This window comes from Homalodisca vitripennis, chromosome 5, assembly GCF_021130785.1.
Source record: "Homalodisca vitripennis isolate AUS2020 chromosome 5, UT_GWSS_2.1, whole genome shotgun sequence".
Lineage (NCBI taxonomy): Eukaryota > Metazoa > Arthropoda > Insecta > Hemiptera > Cicadellidae > Homalodisca > Homalodisca vitripennis.
In genome coordinates, this window is record NC_060211.1 from 35,794,956 (window position 1) to 35,817,936 (window position 22,981).

The 22,981-nt window shown below is 32.3% G+C and overlaps 1 protein-coding gene across 1 annotated transcript; it reads right to left on the bottom strand.

The window, feature by feature from the left end:
• Window positions 1-1,484: 1,484 nt before the first annotated feature.
• On the bottom strand, window positions 1,485-20,749 carry LOC124361994 (protein TsetseEP-like). Its single transcript, XM_046816125.1, has 3 exons — window positions 20,732-20,749; window positions 18,360-18,410; window positions 1,485-2,455 (listed from the first exon to the last, which is right to left on the bottom strand). The coding sequence occupies exons 2-3, from the start codon at window positions 18,408-18,410 to the stop codon at window positions 1,664-1,666; spliced, it is 843 nt and encodes a 280-aa protein (XP_046672081.1). The 5' UTR covers window positions 20,732-20,749; the 3' UTR covers window positions 1,485-1,663.
• Between the last annotated feature and the right edge of the window lie 2,232 nt (window positions 20,750-22,981).

Genomic DNA, 22,981 nt, shown 5'->3' on the forward strand with positions numbered 1-22,981 from the left:
ATAACTGAATAGTTAGCAAATACGTCCTTTTCCACTTATTTTCTGTCAGGTTGACCTCGTCGAGTTCTAGTAACATCGGCTGAACGGTTTTGTAGCCATGTCCTGATGTAGTCCCCTGGTTTCCATGTCCTGATGTTTGATCCATTCAGCCTGATAAATATCAGCACTGATACATGAATGTAGGTAAGTCTCGATCTAGATGGTGACATCATTACGTTCATGTGACCAAAGCCCCGCTCACACTCTGATGAGATTGCAGCAATTGATTAGAGGGTTTAGAAATGGTTTATGGAATGGTCGTGCTGTTTTATAAGCAATCTCTGAAGCTCTTTTTAATATTTTTTTTTATTTAGCTTAATTCTTGCACAGACATTTTGTATTTCTTTTTCACCACATTTAACGGATCCTTCTAGGGGCCAGTTCTTGCTTTCAAGAATTTGCAATTCGTAAAGAATTGAATTATATATTCTTTTCCGTTATTGCAGGCCCCTGTAGACGGTTCCTGTCTGCTTCTAGTGAGAAAAACCTTCTAAAAAGGAATTAATTACACTTGGTCATTAATATCAGATAATTTGCTATTACTTGTTGAGAGTTCACCATCAAAGTTACCTTCTATTGCAGCTCTTTTAGCACCAAGGCAATTAGTACCAAGTTTCTCTTTAAGACGCACGAAAAAAGCAGGTTCCCTTCGTCTGATTTTGTCAGCAAATAGTTGTTTCCTTGTTTTGAAGACATTCTGAAACCATCGACAACCCTGTTATCATGTCGTACAGAAGCGCCAAATCTGACAATATAAGCTTTCCCCATTAAAGACTTTTAAATATCCATTCCCCAAAGTAATTAACACAAATTATGTCCCTATTCGCCCCCTGTAAAACAGTGATTGTCAATCGAGGTTCTCCATTTCAAGACGCTAGTTCGCGTCTCCGCAGCTGTATTGAAAGACTCTCGATTGCGTAATATGGTGATCCTGTGCTTCAAGACATCCTTATCAGACCCTTTCACCATCAAGCCTCCTCACCGGTTTCCGTTCATGTCAAGAAATCGGTGGTCCTCCAAAATTAAAGGCAATTAAAAAAACACCCAATTCAAGACATCTTTAGCCAACCATTGATTGGACAATCAAATCTGTACTGGTTTCTGTTCGAAATCTATAGTTCATTCTCGATATATCATGAGACAGAAATTAAATATTTCCAGCCTGTCGAGTAACAGGCTTCGCTAACGCTCACCAATACGATTTATTTTAAAAAAAAACCTTTAATTCAACTAATATTACATATAACGAGTAGAAACCTTTAGCAGTAGTTGTAGAAACCTTATCTCCTCGATATAGTTTACTATCGTGCTCATTGTAACAATCAGAGGACAGTCTGATAAAATATAGTATTCACTGAGCTACACGATTGACTAAGCTAATTCGATTTATGAGGAAAAGATTCGGTATTTCCTGTTGGAAAATAGGAAAATTAAATTGCACTTTGTACTCTAATGTGGAATTCATTTAATTTTAAAATTTGTATTTAGTACCTCATGCATAATCATGAGACTTCTCTTATCCTTAAAGTTGTTTAACAATCCAGAAATCTCCCATTTTAGATAGTAAATTCGACAGTCACTGGCGCAGTGTAGTGGGTGCGGTGGCTAGCGAGAGATAACCAGATCAAGCACCGCTGACATTGACTGCGTCCTGGATGGGTGGCTGCTGAGCGAACTTTCCTGGATCACAGCTCCTCCGGTCATCAAAATTTGATGTATCATATTGACCGTCAGATGTTTCATCTTGAACATGTGTTGTTTCCTCCTGTCCATTTGTTTCTTTCTCTTGCAAATCATTTTGTAAGTCAATAAACGGATCACAGTCATTAAGACTAGTGCTATTTTTTTCTATCAGTTGATGTCGACATGTCAGTAAAGTATCTGCAGCTTGATGTGCTAATTCAGAACCCACTCCATCACCTAATCCATATAAGAATGAGTTGGTAAATTGGTTCCAAGATTCGTCATTTTTCGGATCAGCAGTGTATTCAGTTTCGGATTTCTTTCCCTTTTCAAGTGATGGCGGTTCTTGTGTAGATTTTGACGTTGGTTTTTCTGTAGGTTTTGGGGTTGCTTTTTCTGTCGGCTTTGGTGTTGCTTTTTCTGTCGGCTTTGGGGTCGGTTTTGGAGTTGTTTTTGGCGTCGGTTTTGGTGTTGGCTTTGCTGTAGGTTTTGTTTTTGGTTTTGGCTTTGGCTTTGGCTTCACCTTTGGCGCTGGCGGTGGCGCTGGCTTAGGCTGAGGTTTTGGTTTTAGCTTTCCGATACGTCTTCGGCGGGTTTCAAGTCCGGCGGTGTTCAGTCCTTCCTCCTCCGTCTCGCCATCGAGTAAATCTTCGGGAAGACTCGAGCCCTCTTCTTCAGCGATTGCCTCTACTTGGTTTTCTTCTAACTCAGTATCTGCAAGGCTTGAGTTTGCCTGATAAACAATAATTTATTAGTAAACGAAATTAAATATACATAAAGTGCTTTACAACAGATATGGTGTTATTTAGATTGCTTTTACTAGTAATTTCTTTTCACAAAATCCACTGAAAGCAGTAATGAATTAATTAATGAAAAATTAATTTTAACCCCAATTTCCTCGGAGTGGGTTCCGGACTGTGCGTCAAAGGAATTTTGTATCGTCTTCTTGGTATTCTTTACGTATCATTCAATAGAATGGAAATAACTGCGGTACATGTAATAAATTCCTCCCATCGTTCGTACACTATATGGATGTACGGATCTCTGTCAATAAATTCACTACTAAAATTATTCTCGGTTGGCATAAGAAAGTAAATCCATGGCCTTTCTATTGTAATACCATAATAACCATAGTTTACAGTAGAATTTGATAGCATCTTTTTCACTCGTTTTCTCTTATTGTATCAAAATTGATTTATCAACTGTGATAATCTAAGACCTGTAAAGGTGTCTAAATAGGATATTTATATAAACTTAAATAAGAATATTTTAATACAATCAAGAGTAAATCAGGTTTTGTAACTTTGTTATAACGTTGTTGCAGTAAAACTGCTTATTAATTAATATCACATTAAAATACTCGTACGTGATTTGATTTGAACATGATAATGTATATATTATGTGTGAAAAAATAAATAATATGACTGTCCTTTGAGTGCTATGCATTTTGAAAGGGGGTCAACCTTTAGCGTAGTCGGCTAGGCTGGCAGTAATTGTGTTATACTATAGTGCTCCCATATGTTTTAGCAATGCCTTACTAAGCTATTTACTTTTCGAAGTCTGCCTGTCAGCGATGTACCTAGATAACTGTTTTAGCTAGAATAATCATATTTATTATGGACGTGTCACTTTAACACGTGCTGCACGGAAAAAAAGTATTAACAAATAAAAATTAAAACATATAAAAATATAATAAAATATAAATAAAAAATAATTAAAAAAGTAAATAAAAAAATACATTTATAAAAAAATAAAAAAATATTGAAAAAAATAAATATTAATATTATTTATTATTATTATTATATTTTTATTTTTGTATTGCATAAAAATTAAAACATGTAAAATTAAAACATTAATATTTTGTAAAAATGTAATTTTATCTTATTTATTGTAAACCATAGAATAATCAGCTAGAATAATCAGATTTGTTATGGACGCGTCACTTTAACACGTGCCTCTATTGCTGCACGTAAAAAAAATAATAAAATATATTAACAAATAAAAAAATAAACATATAAAAATATAAATATAAAAAATATTGAAAAAATAAATATTAATATTAATTATTGTTATTATTATATTTTTATTTTTGTATTGCATAAAAATTAAAACATTAATACTTTTTAAAAATGTAATTTTATCTTATTTATTGTGAACCGTACCGAAAAGCCCCACACTATGATCACCACCAGAGTCCATGCCAAATATCGCATCTGAAACAATTCATTGGGAGAGAGTTATGAAATTAAATTCATTTAAATTTTTTTAACATCTACATATACATAGCAAGATATAATTACATTACAATTAGTAATATTCAGTCATAATCCATAATCAACTACATAAACTCATTACTTATACTATCATGGGAGTGTTTGTTAACAAGAGAAAGGAGAAAGCCGAATTTTAATATCAACTTTTAACGATATGTGGTATGTGAGCGCGTTTTTGGAACGCAAAGTCTAATTTTAGAAATATTTTAATCAGTGGTATTTCGTTTAGGCAAAAAGCTCCCCCCTTCTATAAAAAGAGCTTAACACCAAAATAAATACGAATGTTCAACTATTTTGGTGCAAAGAAATCACGCAGTGGCGTAACTAGTACGTGGCTTTGGGAGAGACGTATTTTTCAATTTTATTGAAGATCACACCACGACGGGGGTAAGGAATAGATATGAATGACTCTGTATTTGAATATTTACAAAGTGGATTAGAATGAAAGGAAATATAATAATAAAAAGAAATAACTTCTTTTCTTTAATAATGTATAGAAAAAATAAAAATTACATTTTACAATTCGAAAACGTAGAAGATTATTACATTTCAAACTTTTGGTTGAAAAAAAATTAAAAAAAGATAAACGTAAACTGTAAGTAAACTTAAAATTAGACAAAGTTAAAACAACTCCATATAATAATAAAGAATTACGAGTATAAGCTGGATAATATAACATTAAAAAACTTTAATAATAAAAAACATATTAAAACTGTTTGTCTTAAAATATGTAATATTTTATCTTCATCTTCTGTATCTAATATAAAATAATCTGATTCTGAATTATTTAAAATATTTATAGTTGTGTTATCGTTTTAAAATAGTACATATTAATATGAGTTCAGGGGTTATATTTACCATCCTTATACATTTATACATGTATTTTATTATAAATTAAGAGCAACATAAATTCTTAAAATTAGACACTGAAATTTGTATTAATTCCAAAGTACAATTATTGATTTTATTAATTTGTTATCGGATTTCTATATAATCAATTATTTATATAGTTTTAATACTGATTTTTTTCTGTTATTTGTGATACTAATGAAAACTAAATAGTCGTGCATTAAGTTGTCTTGAACACAAAGAATACTGATCTTTGGGTACGTATTAGATGATTTACAAAAACCATATTGATTCGGTTTGAGGATTTGATGTGTTTTAAGAAAGTCGTATAGCCTGATGCATACGATTTTTTTTAACTTCGAGTGTTACCACAACACTCATTTATTATTTTACTTACTTCAGATATAAAGTTCTACAATTTTATACCAAACGATAGATTTGGATTTGTACAAAACCCCTCTCCCACAAGCAGATTCTAAATTAGTTAATTATTCTTACAACTTAAAAAATACATAATTTTGAGATGCGTTGTACTAATCCTCCTACTAATTTAGTTTACAATAAAATATTTGGGTTCGGATGATCCTTCCTATGAACACAATGGCACATATCTGGTAATTATCTTTTATCATCAAAGTTTAAAAAACTTTACGTGTCCATGATTTTTACTCGATGTTCATAGATTTCTCCACCATTTCTATTAAAAGTAATAGAACATAGGATCAACCATGTACCATTGTCTATAACAATCCGAAACCTAATATTTAGTAAGTTTAAACAGAGAATTAAAAAAAAAATTAATAAGTACTCGACTTTTGACACATCAGGTCTTGATTTTTTTCTATTTAACTGTAAAACAAGATTTTTGTCCCACCCTCTGGAGCCAACATGCCAAAAAGTAATTTCGATGCTTGATTACAGAATAAAAATAAAAAAAACAATAAACACACTTCTCGTTTTGCTTTAACAGCCTCATTCATTACTGAGTAAACAACATTTTTATACTTGCTGAATTCTACTATAGTTTGTTCTTGACGTTTAATATGAGCAATATTAAATTTTACAGTGGATTTAAAGTTTTTTTTTAAGTAGATTTTACACATTACTTAGCCAGTAAATTTTCCACAATTAACAGGGGTTTCAACCTAATCTCCACTCTTTTAACAAAAAAAGTAAATGAAGTAATAGTAGAAAATAAAAACCAGTTCTTTTAAGCCTTTGTTTGTTAATAATTTAGCATGAACATGATTTTTCTTCAATTACAGTGGCACCCTATTAAAATAATTTTGTTATAGAGTTTATTTTAGATCCACTAAGACTGTTAATGAGTAAAGCTAATTTTCTAATAAATCGATCTTATGTGTTAAAAATTATCAACTATTCTAGTGTTAAGTGATAAGACAATACCTTAACAGTTGGTGTGGCAATAATAGTACAAGACTGTTTGTGTTCTTATATAGGCCAGTAAAGTGAACGAATTTACTATCAAAGTGGTAATTTGGAGAACCGACGACCGTAAACAGACGTACTTTAAAGCCAACGGTACGCCAAAACCCACTCTGAGTTAATTGATTTCGTTTTAACACCAATTGTATTGTTATCATGACAGTGGTATCACACAATGGTACGTGGTTATTTCATTAATTAATGATTGTACAGACCGTTTACTTTAGTAATGATTTCGTCCTACGTATACTCGCTCGTTTGAGAGATAATGGTCTTCTCCGATATCTTCGAACGCGACTCTCAAATTTGGTGGCCGATTGTAGTTCGAATTGTTCATAAAACCCCACAGTTTAAATTGCATTAAATGCTTGTAAGGCAGATAAAACATTCACTCACTAGTTGTTTTGTAAACACAGGACACAAAATCATAAAACAATTTATTACAAGGATAAAAAAAATCAACAACCATGATTAACATTGCATTTATTAGTTTAATTTTGTCTGAATGAAGCCCATTAGGAAGTCCTGGGAATATCAATAACAGTTTTAGCCATGCCATCTCCTATTGTGTACCATGTAATATTTGAGACACATTTAGACCACTTTGACTCAGTAACTGGACTGAATTCCAATATATATTTCAGAAATATTATGTGAGGGGACTCTTTATACACTAATGTGATTCACTAAGAGATTCTTAAGATAAAACGGTTCAAACTCATTTAAAACTTTTAATGGCTTCCCTGAAATCTAACCCGTGTCCTCTCGGTAAGATAGCCGCAGTCTTATCCTATACATGGGCCAATGGATCTATGCGCGCGGGCCGGCGGGAAAAGGGGCGTCTTTCCAAGAACATTGGGCTTTCCCTTAGAGCCCATTCTTCGTTATTCTCATGACACAAAAGGCAAGAACTGGAATATTTACTGTTTTGGTGGTTATATCCTAATAAAATGTGTGTTCCGGTAGTTCAGTTCTATTAAATCAATCACTGAATGACAGCGCGTAGGTGAGGTCAATGTTTCGTGGATGGGTAGTACAGCCTCGGCCGCGCGCCCAGATCCACTGGCCCATCTGTACAGTTTGAGAACTTTAGCTGCGCGCGTGACCTGTAGTGTATGGTTATCGTTAGGGGTGGGGTGGCGGGGTATCATTATGCGCTGCGTCCCGAAAACATTTCCTGTCACTCATGTGTAAAACTCTCCTTTCAGGAATTGTATTGGCTCAAATTACTCATCGCACTCGCTAAAATCAGTCTGTTTTGTGACAGTCATCAGTGTGGTGGAATGAAATGGCAAGAGCATGCCAAATAATAGCTATAATAGGACTTATCCTCGTTTTTAAATTGTCATAGTGTGTGTTTTTTTAAAATAACGTATTTGTCAATACTAATCTGCAAATCGAAATCGTGAATTTAAAGTAGTTAAAGAGATTGTTGCGCCTTCATCTCAGCGGCTAGCACGTAAACGCAACCCTCCACACAGATAGCGTTTATTTGTAGAAAGGGTAGTATTTGGGCCCTCCGAGCACAGCAAAATTAGACAATAGTAGATTATTTGACGAGTACAAATTATTATTATCTTCCTTTGGATTACAATCTTTAATTAATTTTCTTACTCGTAAGGCTCAGACATCTCAAACATGTATTGTCTAAATTCTTTCTAAAATTACAAATACGTATTGTATTACTTTAAAAGCTTCGGTTATCGATTGTGACATCACTGATCACTGTCTTACAGTTGTGACGGTGACAATTGTGGGCGGGTCATTTAGCAATATCAAGGCCAAAGTTAATGTTAGTCATACGGCCTACCGTATAAACTCTTACAGAGATTCTAGATATAACAGATTGGGATGGAGATTTTCTACAGGCTGATTTTTCTAATGTTTTTGATACATTTCTTAAACAGTGAAGTATTATAATTACTAAATGTAAAATAGAATCAAGAGCTAGAAAAATATTGTTAAGCTGAAACCTTAGATAAGTGATTCTATATTTAAGCGCATAAAAACTAGAGATAGTCTATTAAAGAAGTTAAAAAATAAAACAACTAAATAATATTATTTTTATATCATTTGAAGTTGATTACATAAACTCAACTCAACTAAACTAAACTCTGAAATTCGAAAGTTAAAAAATGATTATTATACTAAACTATTTGAGAAACACAAAAACAGTCCTAAATCATGGGATATCGTGAAAGTAATCATAGTAAATAAAACAAATAGACTGACATTGATACGAGTCTAGAAATAGATGGTATAGTTGTTGATGAAATCTCCCAGATTGCTAACCAATTTAATAAATATTTTATGAATGTATCATCAGAACAGAGGTGAAATGGTTCCAAGTCAAGTAAATTTTTAAATTATAATAGTTACTTTGATGACTATTCCACATGTAATTCAATGTTTTTTCAACCGATTTTGGAAAATGAGCTGTCTTAGGCTGTTGGATCATTGAAAAATGGCACGTCTTCAGGTCTAGATAGATTTACATGTGGTGATTAATCGCACACAGCCTGAATATAATAATACACAGCCTGTATTGTAGGCTGAATACAATGTAATACATTGATTGTATTAGTTCTAAAATAACAAAGTTTATTTATCCCACAATTAGTAACGTTCGATTGCATTTTATTAATCTTAGCGTTCAGAATGTGGGTTTTCCGAATAGTATGAAATCAGTATTAGTATTGTATATCAGGTATGTAAGAAAGACTAAACGTAACAGTGTAATAACTATAGACCAATTTCACTCTTGTCGTCTTTTTCTAAATTATGTGAAAAAAGCGTGAAAAGAAAAGTATTAAGCTTTTAAACAGCATATAATTTTTTAATAAGAACCAATTTGGTTTCCGAGAGGGTTTGAAAACAGAGACAGGACAGCTTTACTTAAATCTATGGAAAAAGTAGAATCTGGTATATATAACGGATGTTTCTGTAAGTGGGCTTTTCCTAGATATCACCAAAGCGTTTGACACAGTTAATTAATAAAATTTCTATTCAATAAATTATATAAATGTGGTATTAGGGGTGTCGTTCTTAATTTGTTTAGTACTTTGATTGGGAGAAGCCAGTGTGTAAAAGTTAATGATGTAGGAGAATTTGGAGCTATAGTAAGTAGGGTCCCACAAGGCTCAGTTCTGGGATTAGTGCTTTTCTTGATATACAGATATATACGGTACATACATTACATATATAATATATATATATATATATATATATACTATATATATATATATATATATATGCTCTGTGGTGTAATGGTAGCACATTCACCCGGGCAAGTGAGAGATCCGGGTTCGACTCCACGGCGGAGCAAATACTTTTTGCCATTCAATGTTTATTGAAAAATAAAATAAGGCAATTGCCATTTATACAATTTAATGTTATATATATATATATATATATATATAAATATACTATATATATATATATATATGTATGTATATATTAATGATCTTTGAAATGGAAAGGTTACGGGCATGCAACTAGTTTTTTCTGATGATACGGCGTTTTGATATTTTGCTAACGAAGTAGATGACATAGCATTTCAGGTCAATTCTGATTTGGGAGATGCTCAAATTGTAATTTATTAAAAACGACATTGATATAGAGCTACAGCAAAAGAAAATTTATAAATTTCAACCTTAGGGGCAAATTAAGTTTACGAAGTGTCATACTTATCAATGTTTTAATTGTATTAAAAAAAATTATGGTTGCCTGTAATGTCGGTTTTACGGGCGAAGATTTTACGTGACAACGTCTTTTTTCTCGGTTAGAATATTTATTGATATGAATATTATTAAATTGCACAATAGGAACAAGGAATTGAATGAAAATAAGAATTGCACAAATTTTAACTATAGAAATATTATTTTGTTTACTAAAACATTGTACATAATTTGAAATTAATTAAAATTTGTTATTGTAAATGGTAAAATTGAATAAAACATTTACTAAAATTGGAACTTGAAATTCTTGCTAAACACAGTTAAATTCTCGTGGTGATTGGTCGGTTTAGTTCGTTTGTTTGGTCGCACTGTTATGACAGGTTATAGGTTATAATTTGTTATTTTAAATGTTTGACTAGCAATACGCGCTGTTTCTTCTCAATCGACTGAATTAACGATTGATTACAGAGTGATTTAAACTAATAATTTACTTAACACTATCAACATTTGTCAATAGTATGACATAACCTATAAACTCAGTTTCTCAACTTTTGTGTCAATGTAACAATTAAACAATCAATCATAGTTTACGATAATGAAATATCAGTGTACAATTATTTACCTTTATTGTTGTAGTTGTTGTAAATGACGAATCTAAGCACTCCACATTTTCACGAATAAACATAGTTATCTGCTTTATCCCGTGCGGCGGACCCACAGTTATCTGCTTTATCCCGTGCGGATCCCGTGCGGCGGACCCACTGGACGGGCATCGTAAACGTTACCGGGCGTTACACTTTTTTCATGAGTGACTCCGAGCCGCAACCTAATTTAAGACGTTGTCACGTCAAATAACAGGCGTTGCATCGAGAAGTGGCAATGAAAATTCTAACGGTAGATTCTTTAAAGTACTATTTAAATATAATGCTTGATAACGTCTAGCATGGAAAATACAATGATCTGAACTAAAACTAAAAAATGTTTCACATGTTTGTGTTTTACCTTTAAAATATATGTATGTATACGAAGGTCTTAAAACCTTTTATGTAAGAAGTAATTCATATGCTGTACATAGCACAGTTTTAAAAAGATGGTTGTTTACGGGTAATGATATTGAAAATTTACTGTTTAGTATAAAGGTGGTTCTCAGTAATTATTTATGTGCCGTTATATTATATGCATATGTTCTTAATTTTTTTAATTATATTCAAATTCTGTTAGCGTTATGTATCAGTAATGGTAACTGCTTTATTTAGTTTATTGCTGTTTGTTTGTATTGTTATTAGTAAGCATTTTAGTGTATTTCTTGCACTCTTTTTTTTGTATTAGACTTTGAACCACTCTTCTTTTTTGTTTTTGTTGTTAGTGGATTATATGTTATCAATACCATAAGCGATTTATTTCATAGAGCTTAATAAAACTATTACATTTTTTCATTTCATATGTTTACTTTATACTAAAATTGGCATGTGTTACTTATATTATGATGTAAGAATTCTCTGAACAGGCTCGCCTTGAAGGAATCGTACTCTTTTGTATCTGTTAATGTAGAATAGTGTTCTGTTAACCATAAATTGTTCATATTCTTTCATAGATGCAATATGTTTCATACATTGTTAATTATCTTTATCATATATATTTTTTGTAAATCCTGTTTAAGAGCAAATAAAGTTTAATATTACTAGATTATTATTATTATATTTTTTTTAAATGACATAAATGACGCATTTCTGTGATAAGCGGTAGTCACTGTAATATATTCCAATCTTCTGATCAGTTCTAGAATAACTTTAAAGACTTAAAGTTTATAGAGCAGTATTTTGAGGCTCTGTGGTTTGGCTGCAGCAACATACCATTATTTTTAATAGAAATCAGTACGACTTGAAGTATTTTAGGCCAGTGTGGAGAAATAATAAAGTCTAAGTTCGTATCATATTTTAGAAAACTCACCTTTAATATGGTATTAAAGGCGTAGGTATCATCAATGCACATTATGATAATTTTGATATAGGCACGTATCAAATAGATATTATTACTGTGTTTTTGGTTATGATAATCAGAGGTAATCAAAATTGCGACTGGTTCTTTTTTCTGATTCTGTGCGTGTAGGAGCACTTACAGAATTATACAGTCGACAATCGCCACAGTCGAGTTTGTCTTCTTGTCTCGATACATATGCAAGCTTAAGAAGCCTACATCAGTTAAAAAGCACGTACTTCCGGCGCATGCAATCTACGAGTAGGTACTTCGGCAGAAGGTATGGAGTGAAACCCCTAACTTCGTGATATGTCTCACTCTTCAATGGATATTCAATGGTGCTAAATCTTTCCATTGTTCTTCAATTGGTTGCCGAGAGAATGTGCGAACACTTGCACATCAAGACTTTTTCGGACCGTCCCGATATGGTAATAAAATGTTCAATTATTTGAATTTCCTAAAATGAAATGTGTGATTTCTTTGTGGGCTACCCACCTCGCTGTCTTTGTTTGTCCTCTCGTTAGTTCTTATTCTCGGAAGAGGTACGCAAATCTGTAAACTTGATACACTACACTGTATGTCGTGCTTTCAAGTTTCTGTTCCCTAATCATCGTATTTTTTCTTGGTTCAGTCTAGAAATGATATGTATTTTTATATAGTTAATCTGTATCGTATCTCTTCAGTGCAAAACGCCCCCACTGCACCCTCGACGGTGTTTTGGCATAAAAACTGCAAATTGGGTTTGGTACATTCCTTCATGATATCCATGCCTAATCTCGTCTAATTCTGTACATTAGATTCGGTTTTATCGAGAATAAAACGTCCAAACACAAACATAAGTTTTCATAAACTGTCGTATTTATATTATTAGTAGGATTTAAAATAATTTAATTACGTATATTCTAGATTTTAACACGTTTATTAGGATTGAACAGAAGTAGTTATTTAGCTAAATTATAGGACGGGTCATCAGGGAATCTTTTCGTTGTGTTATCTGTCGTTTCTTCCGTAGCTCGTCTTACCTCATCCCTTGGAGTTTGTGCTGTTGAATCTTGAAATTTCGATTCATTTAGTATTTCAATATTTTCTTCAGACTTTACGAGCCTAAATTGGTTTGGAATAGTTTAAACTCTATACAGTCATCAAGATTAATACTATTTAAATCAATTAATATTTTTCGACAAGATTTCAACATCGTAGAAATTTCTTGCGCAGCAATATATCCAAGGGTAAGGCCTAAACCTTGTAAGAAACTATTAACAAACATATTCCATTTAGTAGTATCTTTGGGTTGAACAACATAATGACGTTGTAAGATTATCTTTGCCCTTGCTGTAGTTATAAAGGTTGGTGTTGGTGTTGAATACAGAGTGGAAGTAACCTTCATTTGTGGTTTAAAGGTATTGGCCATTGTCTCTTTTGGAGAGAGATTATTTGAAGAAGGTGTTTGTTTTGTTGTAGATTCCTTCGTTAATGGAATTATACCGTAAGAAGTTTGCACTGGCTTAGTGTGAGGAAACGATGGTATCGTTGATAGAGTTCTTATTAAAGAAGATGGTGGTGCAGGTGATGGTGTTGTATGTAAAGAATGTGGTTCCGATGACTGTGTAGATCGCGGAGAAGTAGATGTCGGCGGTGGGATTGAATTTGGATGAGATAATGGTGTAAGTGAAGGCGTTGAAGGGGTCGAATATAAAGAATGTGTTTCTGATGGTTCTGCTGATTTTGATGTCGTCAATTTCAGTGGTGGCGTTGGATTTGGAGATAATATTTTATGTGCAGGCGTTTCATGGCAGAATGTAATTCTGGTGATTGTGTTGATTGCAATCTTTAGAACCAAGTACATATCAGTATAATATTTATACCTTTATAAGTGTACCTTTTTAGTGTGGTTTTGTGATATATCCACAAAAATGCAACAAATGGTAAACCATGACGTTTAAATATCTACAATTAATGGTAAAAACGAATAGCACAGTATAAAACGATCTTTGGTACGTAACACATTTCCAACTTCATGTAAAATGAGATAGGGTGGATTCTCTCATTATAGAAGCCATTGTTCAGGATCTAATTTTGTTGCATAATCTATAATATTAGTGGGAGAGTTTTTAATAGCTTACATTTTTTAGGAAATTGAGCTTAGGAAATTGAATTAGGAAAGTCCTCTATAGTTGTCAAGCATCTGGTTTCTTAAACCGAATTAGATCTAATTCTAACTTGTGTATTGTATTGTTATTTTTTGATTTTTTAATATTTTGATATGGTTAGTAATTTCTGCACAGAATGCTGTTTTGTTTTCCTAACAATAGTGCATTGTTCAATAACGGCATGTTTTAATGATAACATATCAGTTACTATGGTTCACTATGTGTCGAATCTAATTCCATTATATTCGGTCTTTATGTTCATTTGCACGTATTATTTTATGAAATAATCGTAAAACATTTAAATTCATTTCACATCTCAAGCAGACTAGCTTAGATTCATCCAATATTTTATTCAAATAGACAAATTGAACATTAATAATTTTATTATGTTCATTAATACTTTTAAAATTATTAATCATACATTCCAAACTAAGATGTACGTCATATTTTAATTAACTTATCATACAAATGTTCAAAGTTTGGTTAATGAGATTCTTTCCATAAACTGTCATTCGGCCAGCAGTGGTGTAGTGACAAAATTTACCAGTGTCGGAACGCTAGGTAGATTTGAAAAATTGTAAGGAAACTTTATATGATTTCCTGGAATACCTAAAATAGTTACGGGCCTAAAAGTAAATGTACCTATGCTCACGGAATAAAATCGGGGCTTTAGGAAGTTTACGTTAACTTATATTGAAAATTATAAGAAAAATAAGATAGGTATCTTATTTTTATGGATTTAAATTATTTATTTAGCAGTACTTTATTACATGTAATCAAGAATTGATATGAAGGTTCAATGAACTTTACTATAATAACCTCTTTCTTTAAATTAAATTTATATTCCAAAAATAACAAAGAACGAAGTAAAACTAAACTATAACTGAATAGTTAGCAAATACGTCCTTTCCCACTTATTTTCTGTCAGGTTGACCTCGTCGAGTTCTAGTAAATCGGCTGAACGGTTTTGTAGCCCTGTCCTGATGTATTCCCCTGGTTTCCATGTCCTGATGATTGGTCCATTCAGCCTGATAAATATCAGCACTGATACATGAATGTAGGTAAGTCTCGATCTAGATGGTGACATCATTACGTTCATGTGACCAAAGCCCCGCTCACACTTTGATGAGATTGCAGCAATTGATTAGAGGGTTTAGAAACGGTTGATGGAATGGTCGTGCTGTTTTATAAGCAATCTCTGAAGCTCTTTTTAATCTTCTTTTAATTTAGCTTAATTCTTGCACAGACATTTTGTATTTCTTTTTCACCACATTTAACGGATCCTTCTAGGGGCCAGTTCTAGCTTTCAAGAATTTGCAATTCGTAAAGAATTCAATTATTTCTTTTCCGTTATTGCAGGCCTCTGTAGACGGTTCCAGTCTGCTTCTAGTGAGAAAACCCTTCTAAAAAGGGGTTTATTACACTTGGTGATTAATATCAGATAATTTGATATTACTTGTTGAGAGTTCACCATCAAAGTTACCTGCTATTGCAGCTCTTTTAAAACCAAGGCACTTAATACCAAGTTTCTCTTTAAGACGCACGAAAAAAGCAGGTTCCCTTCGTCTAATTTTGTCAGCAAATAGTTGTTTCCTTGTTTGGAAACCATTGACAACCCTGTTATCATGTCGTACAGAAGTGCTAAATCTGACAATATACGCTTTCCCCATTAAAGACTTTTAAATATCCATTCCCCAAAGTAATTAACATAAATTATGTCACTATTCGCCCCCCGTAAAACAGTGATTGTCAATCGAGGTTCTCTATTTCAAGACGCTAGTTCGCGCCTGTATCGAAAAACTCTCGATTGCGTAATATGGTGATTCTCACCGGTTTCCGTTCATGTCAAGAAATCGGTGGTCCTCCAAAATTAAAGGTAATTAAAAAACACCCAATTCAAGACATCTTTAGCCAACCATTGATTGGAAAATCAAATCTCTACTGGTTTCTGTTCGAAACACTTCAAATCTATAAGTCAGCTCGTTCTCGATATATCATGAGACAGAAATTAAATATTTCCAGCCCGTTGAATGACAGGCTTCGCTAACGCTCACCATTACGATTTATTAAAAAAAAACTTTAATTCAACTAATATTACATATAACGACTAGAGACCTTTAGCAGTAGTTGTAGAAACCTTGATAACTCCTCGCTATAGTTTACCATCGTGCTCATTGTAACAATCAGAGGACAGTCTGATAAAATAAAATGGTATTCACTGAGCTACACGATTGACTAAGCTAATTCTATTTATGAGGAAAAGATTCGGTATTTCCTGTTGGAAAATAGGAAAATAAAATTGCACTTTGTACTCTAATGTGGAATTCATTTAATTTTAAAATTTGTATTTAGTACCTCATGCATAATCATGAGACTTCTCTTATCCTTAAAGTTGTTTAAAAATCCAGAAATCTCCCATTTTAGATAGTAAATTCCACAGTCTCTGGCGCAGTGTAGTGGGTGCGGTGTCTAGCGAGAGATAACCAGATCAAGCACCGCTGACATTGACTGCGTCCTGGATGGGTGGCTGCTAAGCGAACCTTCCTGGATCACTGTTCCACCGTTCATCAAGATTTGATGTATCATATTGACCATCAGATGTTTCATCTTGAACATCTGTTGTATCCTCCTGTCCATTTGTTTCTTTCTCTTGCAAATAATTTTGAAAGTTAATAAACGGTATACAGTCACTAAGACTACTGCTATTTTTTTCTATTAGTTGTTGTCGACATGTCAGTAACATATCTACAGCTTGATGTACTAATTCAGAACCCAATTCCTGAACTACTCCATGTAAGAATGATTGGGTAAATTGGTTCCAAGATCCGTCATTTTTAGGATCAGCAGTGTATTTAGGTTGTGTTTTTGGTTTTGGATTTGATTTTGGCTTTGGCGCTGGCCGTGGCGCTGGCTTAGGCCGAGGTTTAGGTCTTGGCCTAGGGAAGGGTCTTCGGCGGGTTTCAAGTCCGGTGGTGTTCAGTCCTTCCTCCTCCGTCTCGCCTTCGAGTAAATTTTTGGGAAGACTCGCGTCCTCTTCTTCAGCGATTGCCTCTACTTGGTTTTCTTCTAACTCAGTATCTGCAAGGCTTGAGTTTGCCTGATAAACAATAATTTATTAGTAACCGAAATGAAATATACATAAAGTGCTTTACAACAGATATGGTGTTATTTATATTGTTTATACTAGTAATTTCTTTTCACAAAATCCACTGAAAGCAGTGGAAATTAATGAAAAATTAATTTTAACCCCAATTTCCTCGGAGTGGGTTCCGGACTGTGCGTCAAAGGAATTTTGTATCGTCTTCTTGGTATTCTTTACGTCTCATTCAATAGAATGGAAATAACTGCGGTACATGTAATAAATTCCTCCCATCGTTCGTACACTATATGGATTTACCGATCCCTGTTAATAAATTCACTACTAAAATTATTGTCGGTTGGCATAAGAAAGTAAATCCATGGCCTTTCTAGCCTATTGTAATACCATAAAAACCACAGTTTACAGTAGAATATGAAAGCATATCTTTCATACGATTTCTTTATTGTTTCAAAATTGATTTATCAACTGTGATAATCTAAAACCTGTAAAGGTGTCTAAATAGGATATTTATATAAACTTAAAAAAGGATATTTTAATACATTCAAGAGTAAATCAGGTTTTGTAATTCTTTTGTAACATTGTTGCAGTAAAACTGCATATTAATTAATATCACATTAAAATACTCGTACGTGATTTGAACATGATAATGTATATATTATGTGTGAAAAAATAAATAATAAGACTGTCCTTTGAGTGCCATGCATTTTGAAAGGTGGTCAACCTTTAGAGTGGTCGGCTAGGCTGGCAGTAATTGTATTACACTATAGTGCTCCCATATGTTTTAGCAATGCCTTAGTAAGCTATTTACTACAGTAGTCGAATCCTGCCTGTCAGCGATGTACCTAGATAACTGTTTTAGCTTGAATAATCATATTTATTATGGACGTGTCACTTTAACACGTGCCTCTATTGCTGCACGTAAAAAAAAAAAAAAATATATATACAAATAAAACAATAAATGTACAAAAAATATAAATAAATATAAATATAAAATAATTAAAAAAAGTAAATAAAAAATATAAATAAGTATAAACAAATATTGAAAAATATAAATATTAATATTATTTTATTTTTATTTTTGCATTGCATAAAATTAAAACATGTAAAATTAAAACATTAATATTTTGTAAAAATGTAATTTTATCTTAATTATTGCGATCCGTACCGAAAAGCCCCACACTATGATCACCACCAGAGTCCATGCCAAATATCTCATCTGAAACAATTCATTGGGAAAGAGTTATGAAATTAAATTCATTTAATTTTTTTTTTTAACATCTACATATACATAGAAAGATATAATTACATTAGATTCAGTCATACTCAGTCATAATCCATAATCAACTACATACACTCATTACTTATACTAACATGCGAGTGCGGAAGGAGAAAGCCGAATTTTAATATCAACTTTTAACGATATGTGGTATGTGAGCGCGTTTTTGGAACGCAAAGTCTAACTGTAGAGATATTTTAATCAGTAGTTTTTTGTTTGGGCAAAAAGCTCCCCCCTTCTATAAAAAGAGCTTAACACCAAAAAAATACGAATGTTCAACTGTTTTGGTGTAAAGAAATCACGCAGTGGCGTAACTTGTACGTGGCTTTGGGGGAGACGTATTTTTCAATTTTATTGAAGATCACATCACAACGGGGGTAAGGAATAGATATGAATGACTCTGTATTTGAATATTTACAAAGTGAATTCGAATGAAAGAAAATATAATAAAAAAGAGAAATAACTGCTTTTCTTTAATAATGTATAGAAAAGAATAGAAAGTACATTTTACAATCAGAAAATGTAGAAGATTATTACATTTCAAAATTTGTTTGAAAAAAAATGAAAAAAGATAGTCGTAAATTTTAAGTAAAGTTAAAATTAGACAAAGTTAAACAACTCCAAATAAAAATAAAGAAGGACTTGTGTATGCTGGATATTACAATACAATAATACAAAATTAAAAAAAAAAAAATAAAAAACGTATTAAACCCATTATTGTCTTAAAATATGTAATATTTTATCTTCATCTACTGTATCTAGTATAAAACAATCTAATTCTGAATTATTTAAGATTTTTATAGTTTGTTATCGTTTTAAAGTAGTAGTCTATTCATATAAGTTCAGGGGTTATATTTACCATCTTTATACATTTATCATATTATAAATTAAGAGCAACATAAATTCTTAAAATTAGACACTGAAATTTGTATTAATTCCAAAATGCAATTATTTCTTTCATTCATTTGTTACCTGATTTCTATACAGTGAATTATTTATATAGTTTTAATACTGATTATTTTCTGTTATTTGTGATACTAACGAAAACTCTGAATAGTCGTGCATTAACATGTCTCGAACCCAAAGAATACTGATCTTTGGGTACGTATTAGATGATTTACAAAAACCATAATGATTCGGTTAGAGGATTCGATGTGTTTTAAGAAAACCGTATAGCCTGATGCATACGATTTTTTTTGACTTTGTGTGCTACCACAACTTATTTATTATTTTAGTTACGTCAGATATAAAATTCTACAATTTTATACCAAACGATAGATTTGGATTTGTACATAACCCCTATCCCATAAAAAGAATCTAAATTAGTTATTTATTCTTACAACTTAAAAAATACATAATTTTGAGATGCGTTGTACTAATCCTCCTACTAATTTAGTTTAGAATAAAATATTTGGGTTCGGATGATTCTTTCTATGAACACAATGGCACATATCAAGGTAATTATCTTTTATCATCAAAGTTTAAAAAACTTTACGTGTCCATGATTTTTACTCGATGTTCATAGATTTCTCCACCATTTCTATAAAAAGTAATGGAACATAGGATCAACCATGTACCATTGTCTATAACAATCCGAAACCTAATATTTAGTAAGTTTAAACAGAGAATTAAAAAATTTAATAAGTACTCGACTTTTGACACATCAGGTCTTTATTTTGTTCTATTTAACTGTAAAACAATATTTTTGTCCCTCTGGAGCCAACATGCCAAAAAGTAATTTCGATGCTTGATTACAGAATAAAAATAAAAAAAACAATATACATGTTTTGGTGGTATTAAACACACTTCTCGTTTCGCTTTAACAGCCTCCTTCATTACTAAGTAAACAACGTTTTTATACTTGCTAAATTCTACTATAATTAGTTCATGACGTTTTCTATGATCAATATTAGATTTTACAGTGGATTTTAAGTTTTTTAAAGTAGATTTTACACATTACTTAGGCAGTAAAGTTTCCACCATTAACTGGGTTTTCAACATAATCTCCACTCTTTAAACAAAAAAAGTAAATGAAGTAATAGTAGAAAATAAAAACCAGTTCTTTTAAGACTTTGTTTGTTAATAATTTAGCATGAACATGATTTTTCTTCAATCATAGTGGCACTCTATTAAAATAAATTTGTAATACAGTTTTTTTTAGATCCACTAAGACTGTTAATGAATAAAGCTAATTTTCTAATAAATCGATCTTATGTGTTAAAAATTATCAACTAATCTAGTGTTAAGTGATAAGACAATACCTTAACAGTTGGTGTCGCAATAATATTACAAGACCGTTTGCGTTCTATATATAGTGTTCTATATATATTGTGTGATTTATATAGGCCAGTAAAGTGAACGAATTTACTATAAAAGTGGTAATTTGGAGAACCGACGACCGTAAAAAACGTGCTTTAAAGGCAACGGTACGTTAAAACCCATTCTCAGTTAATTGATTTCGTTTTAGAATAGAAGAATAGAATAAACTTTATTTCTCATAAATATGCACACATTCCAACATATTCAATACAAATATACAATTTTAATACCAATTGTATTGTTATCATGACAATGGTATCACACAATGGTACGTGGTTATTTCATTAATTAATGATTGTACAGACCGTTTAGTAATGATTTCGTCCTACGTATACTCGCTCGATTGAGAGTTAATGGTCTTCTTCGATATCTTCGAACGCTACTCTATCAAATTTTATGGCCAATTGAAGTTAGAATTGTTCATAAAACCCCCACAGTTTAAATTACATTAAATGCTATTGTAAGGCAGATAAAACATTCACTCATTATTTGTTTTGTGAACTGAGGGTACAAAATCGTAAAACAATTTATTACAAGGATAAAAAAAATCAACAACCATGATTAACGTTGCATTTATTAGTTTAATTTTGTCTGACCGAAGCCCATTAGGAAGTCCTGGGAATATCAATAACAGTTTTAGCCATGCCATCTCTTATTGTGTATCATGTAGTATTTGAGACACATCCAGACCACTTTGACTCAGTAACTGGACTGAATTCTGATATATATTTCCAAAACCTTATTTGAGAGGACTCTTTATACACTAATGTGATTCACTAAGAGATTCTTAAGATAAAACGGTTCAAACTCATTTAAAACTTTTAATGGCTTCCCTGAAATCTAACCCGTGTCCTCTCGGTAAGATAGCCGCAGTCTTATCCTATAGATAGGCCAAGGGGATCTGAGCGCGTGGGCCGGCGGGGAAAAGGTGCGTCTTTCCGAGAACATTGGGCTTTCTCTTAGAGCCCATTCATCGTCATTCTCGTGACACAAGAGGCAAGATCTAGAAAATTTACTGTTTTGGTGGTTATATCCAACTAAAATGTATTCCGGTAGTTCAGTTCTATTAAATCAATCACTGAATGACAGCGCGTAGGTGAGGTCAATGTTTCGTGGATGGGTAGTACAGCCTCGGCCGCGCGCCCAGATCCACTGGCCCACCTGGAGTGTGTGGTGATAGGCGGGAGGGGTGGCGCGGTATCATTATGCGCTGCGTCCCGGAAACATTATTTACTTTAACTCATGTGTAAAACCCTCCTTTCAGGAATCGTGTTGGCTCAAATAACTCATCACACTCGCTAAAATCAGTCTGTTTTGTGACAGTGATGATTGTGGTGGAATTAAATGATAAGAGAATGCCAAATAATAGCAATAATAGGACTTATCCTTGTTTTTTCAGTTGTTATAGTGTTGTTTAACGTGTTTTTTTAAAACAACGTATTTGTCAATACTAATTGAAATCGTGAATTTAAAGTAGTTAAAGAGATTGTTGCGTAAACACAACCCTCCACATAGATAGCGTTTATTTGTGGAAAGTGTAGTATTTGGGCCCTCCGAGCACAGCTAAATTAGACAATAGTGGTTTAATTGACGAGTACAAATTATTATTATCTTCCTTTGGATTACAATCTTTAATTAATGTTCTTACTCGTAGGACTGAGACGTCTCAAACATATATTGTCTAAATTCTTTCTAAAATTACAAATACATATTGTATTACTTTAAAAGCTTCGGTTATCGATTGTGACATCACTGATCACTGTCTTACAGCTGTGACGGTGTAAATTGTGGGCGGGTCATTTAGCAATATCAAGGCCAAAGTTAACGTCAGTCATAAGGCCTACCGTATAAACTCTTACAGAGATTCCAGATATAACAGATTGGGATGGAGATTTTTTATAAACTGATGTTTCTAGTGCTTTTGATACATTTCTTAAACTGTCAAGTAATATAATTAATAAATGTAAAATAGAATTAAGAGCTAGAAAAAATATTGTTAAGCTGAAGCCTTGGATAAGTGATTCTGTCTTTAAGCGCATAACAACTAGAAATAGTCTATTAAAGAAGTTAAAAAAATAAAACAACCAAATAATATTATTTTTATATCATTTGAATTTAATTACTATATAAACTTAACTAAACTAAACTAAACTCTTAAAATCGAAAGTTAAAGAATGATTATTATACTACAC

What these genes read in the sequence shown, in the direction of transcription:
- LOC124361994 (XM_046816125.1), bottom strand. Translation starts at nt 18,410, where the DNA reads ATGAGATATTTGGCATGGACTCTGGTGGTGATCATAGTGTGGGGCTTT. An exon ending in TCATAGTGTGGGGCTTTTCG is followed by an intron (nt 2,456 to 18,359) that starts GTACGGATCGCA and finishes ATTGTTTATCAG; the next exon opens with GCAAACTCAAGCCTTGCAGA.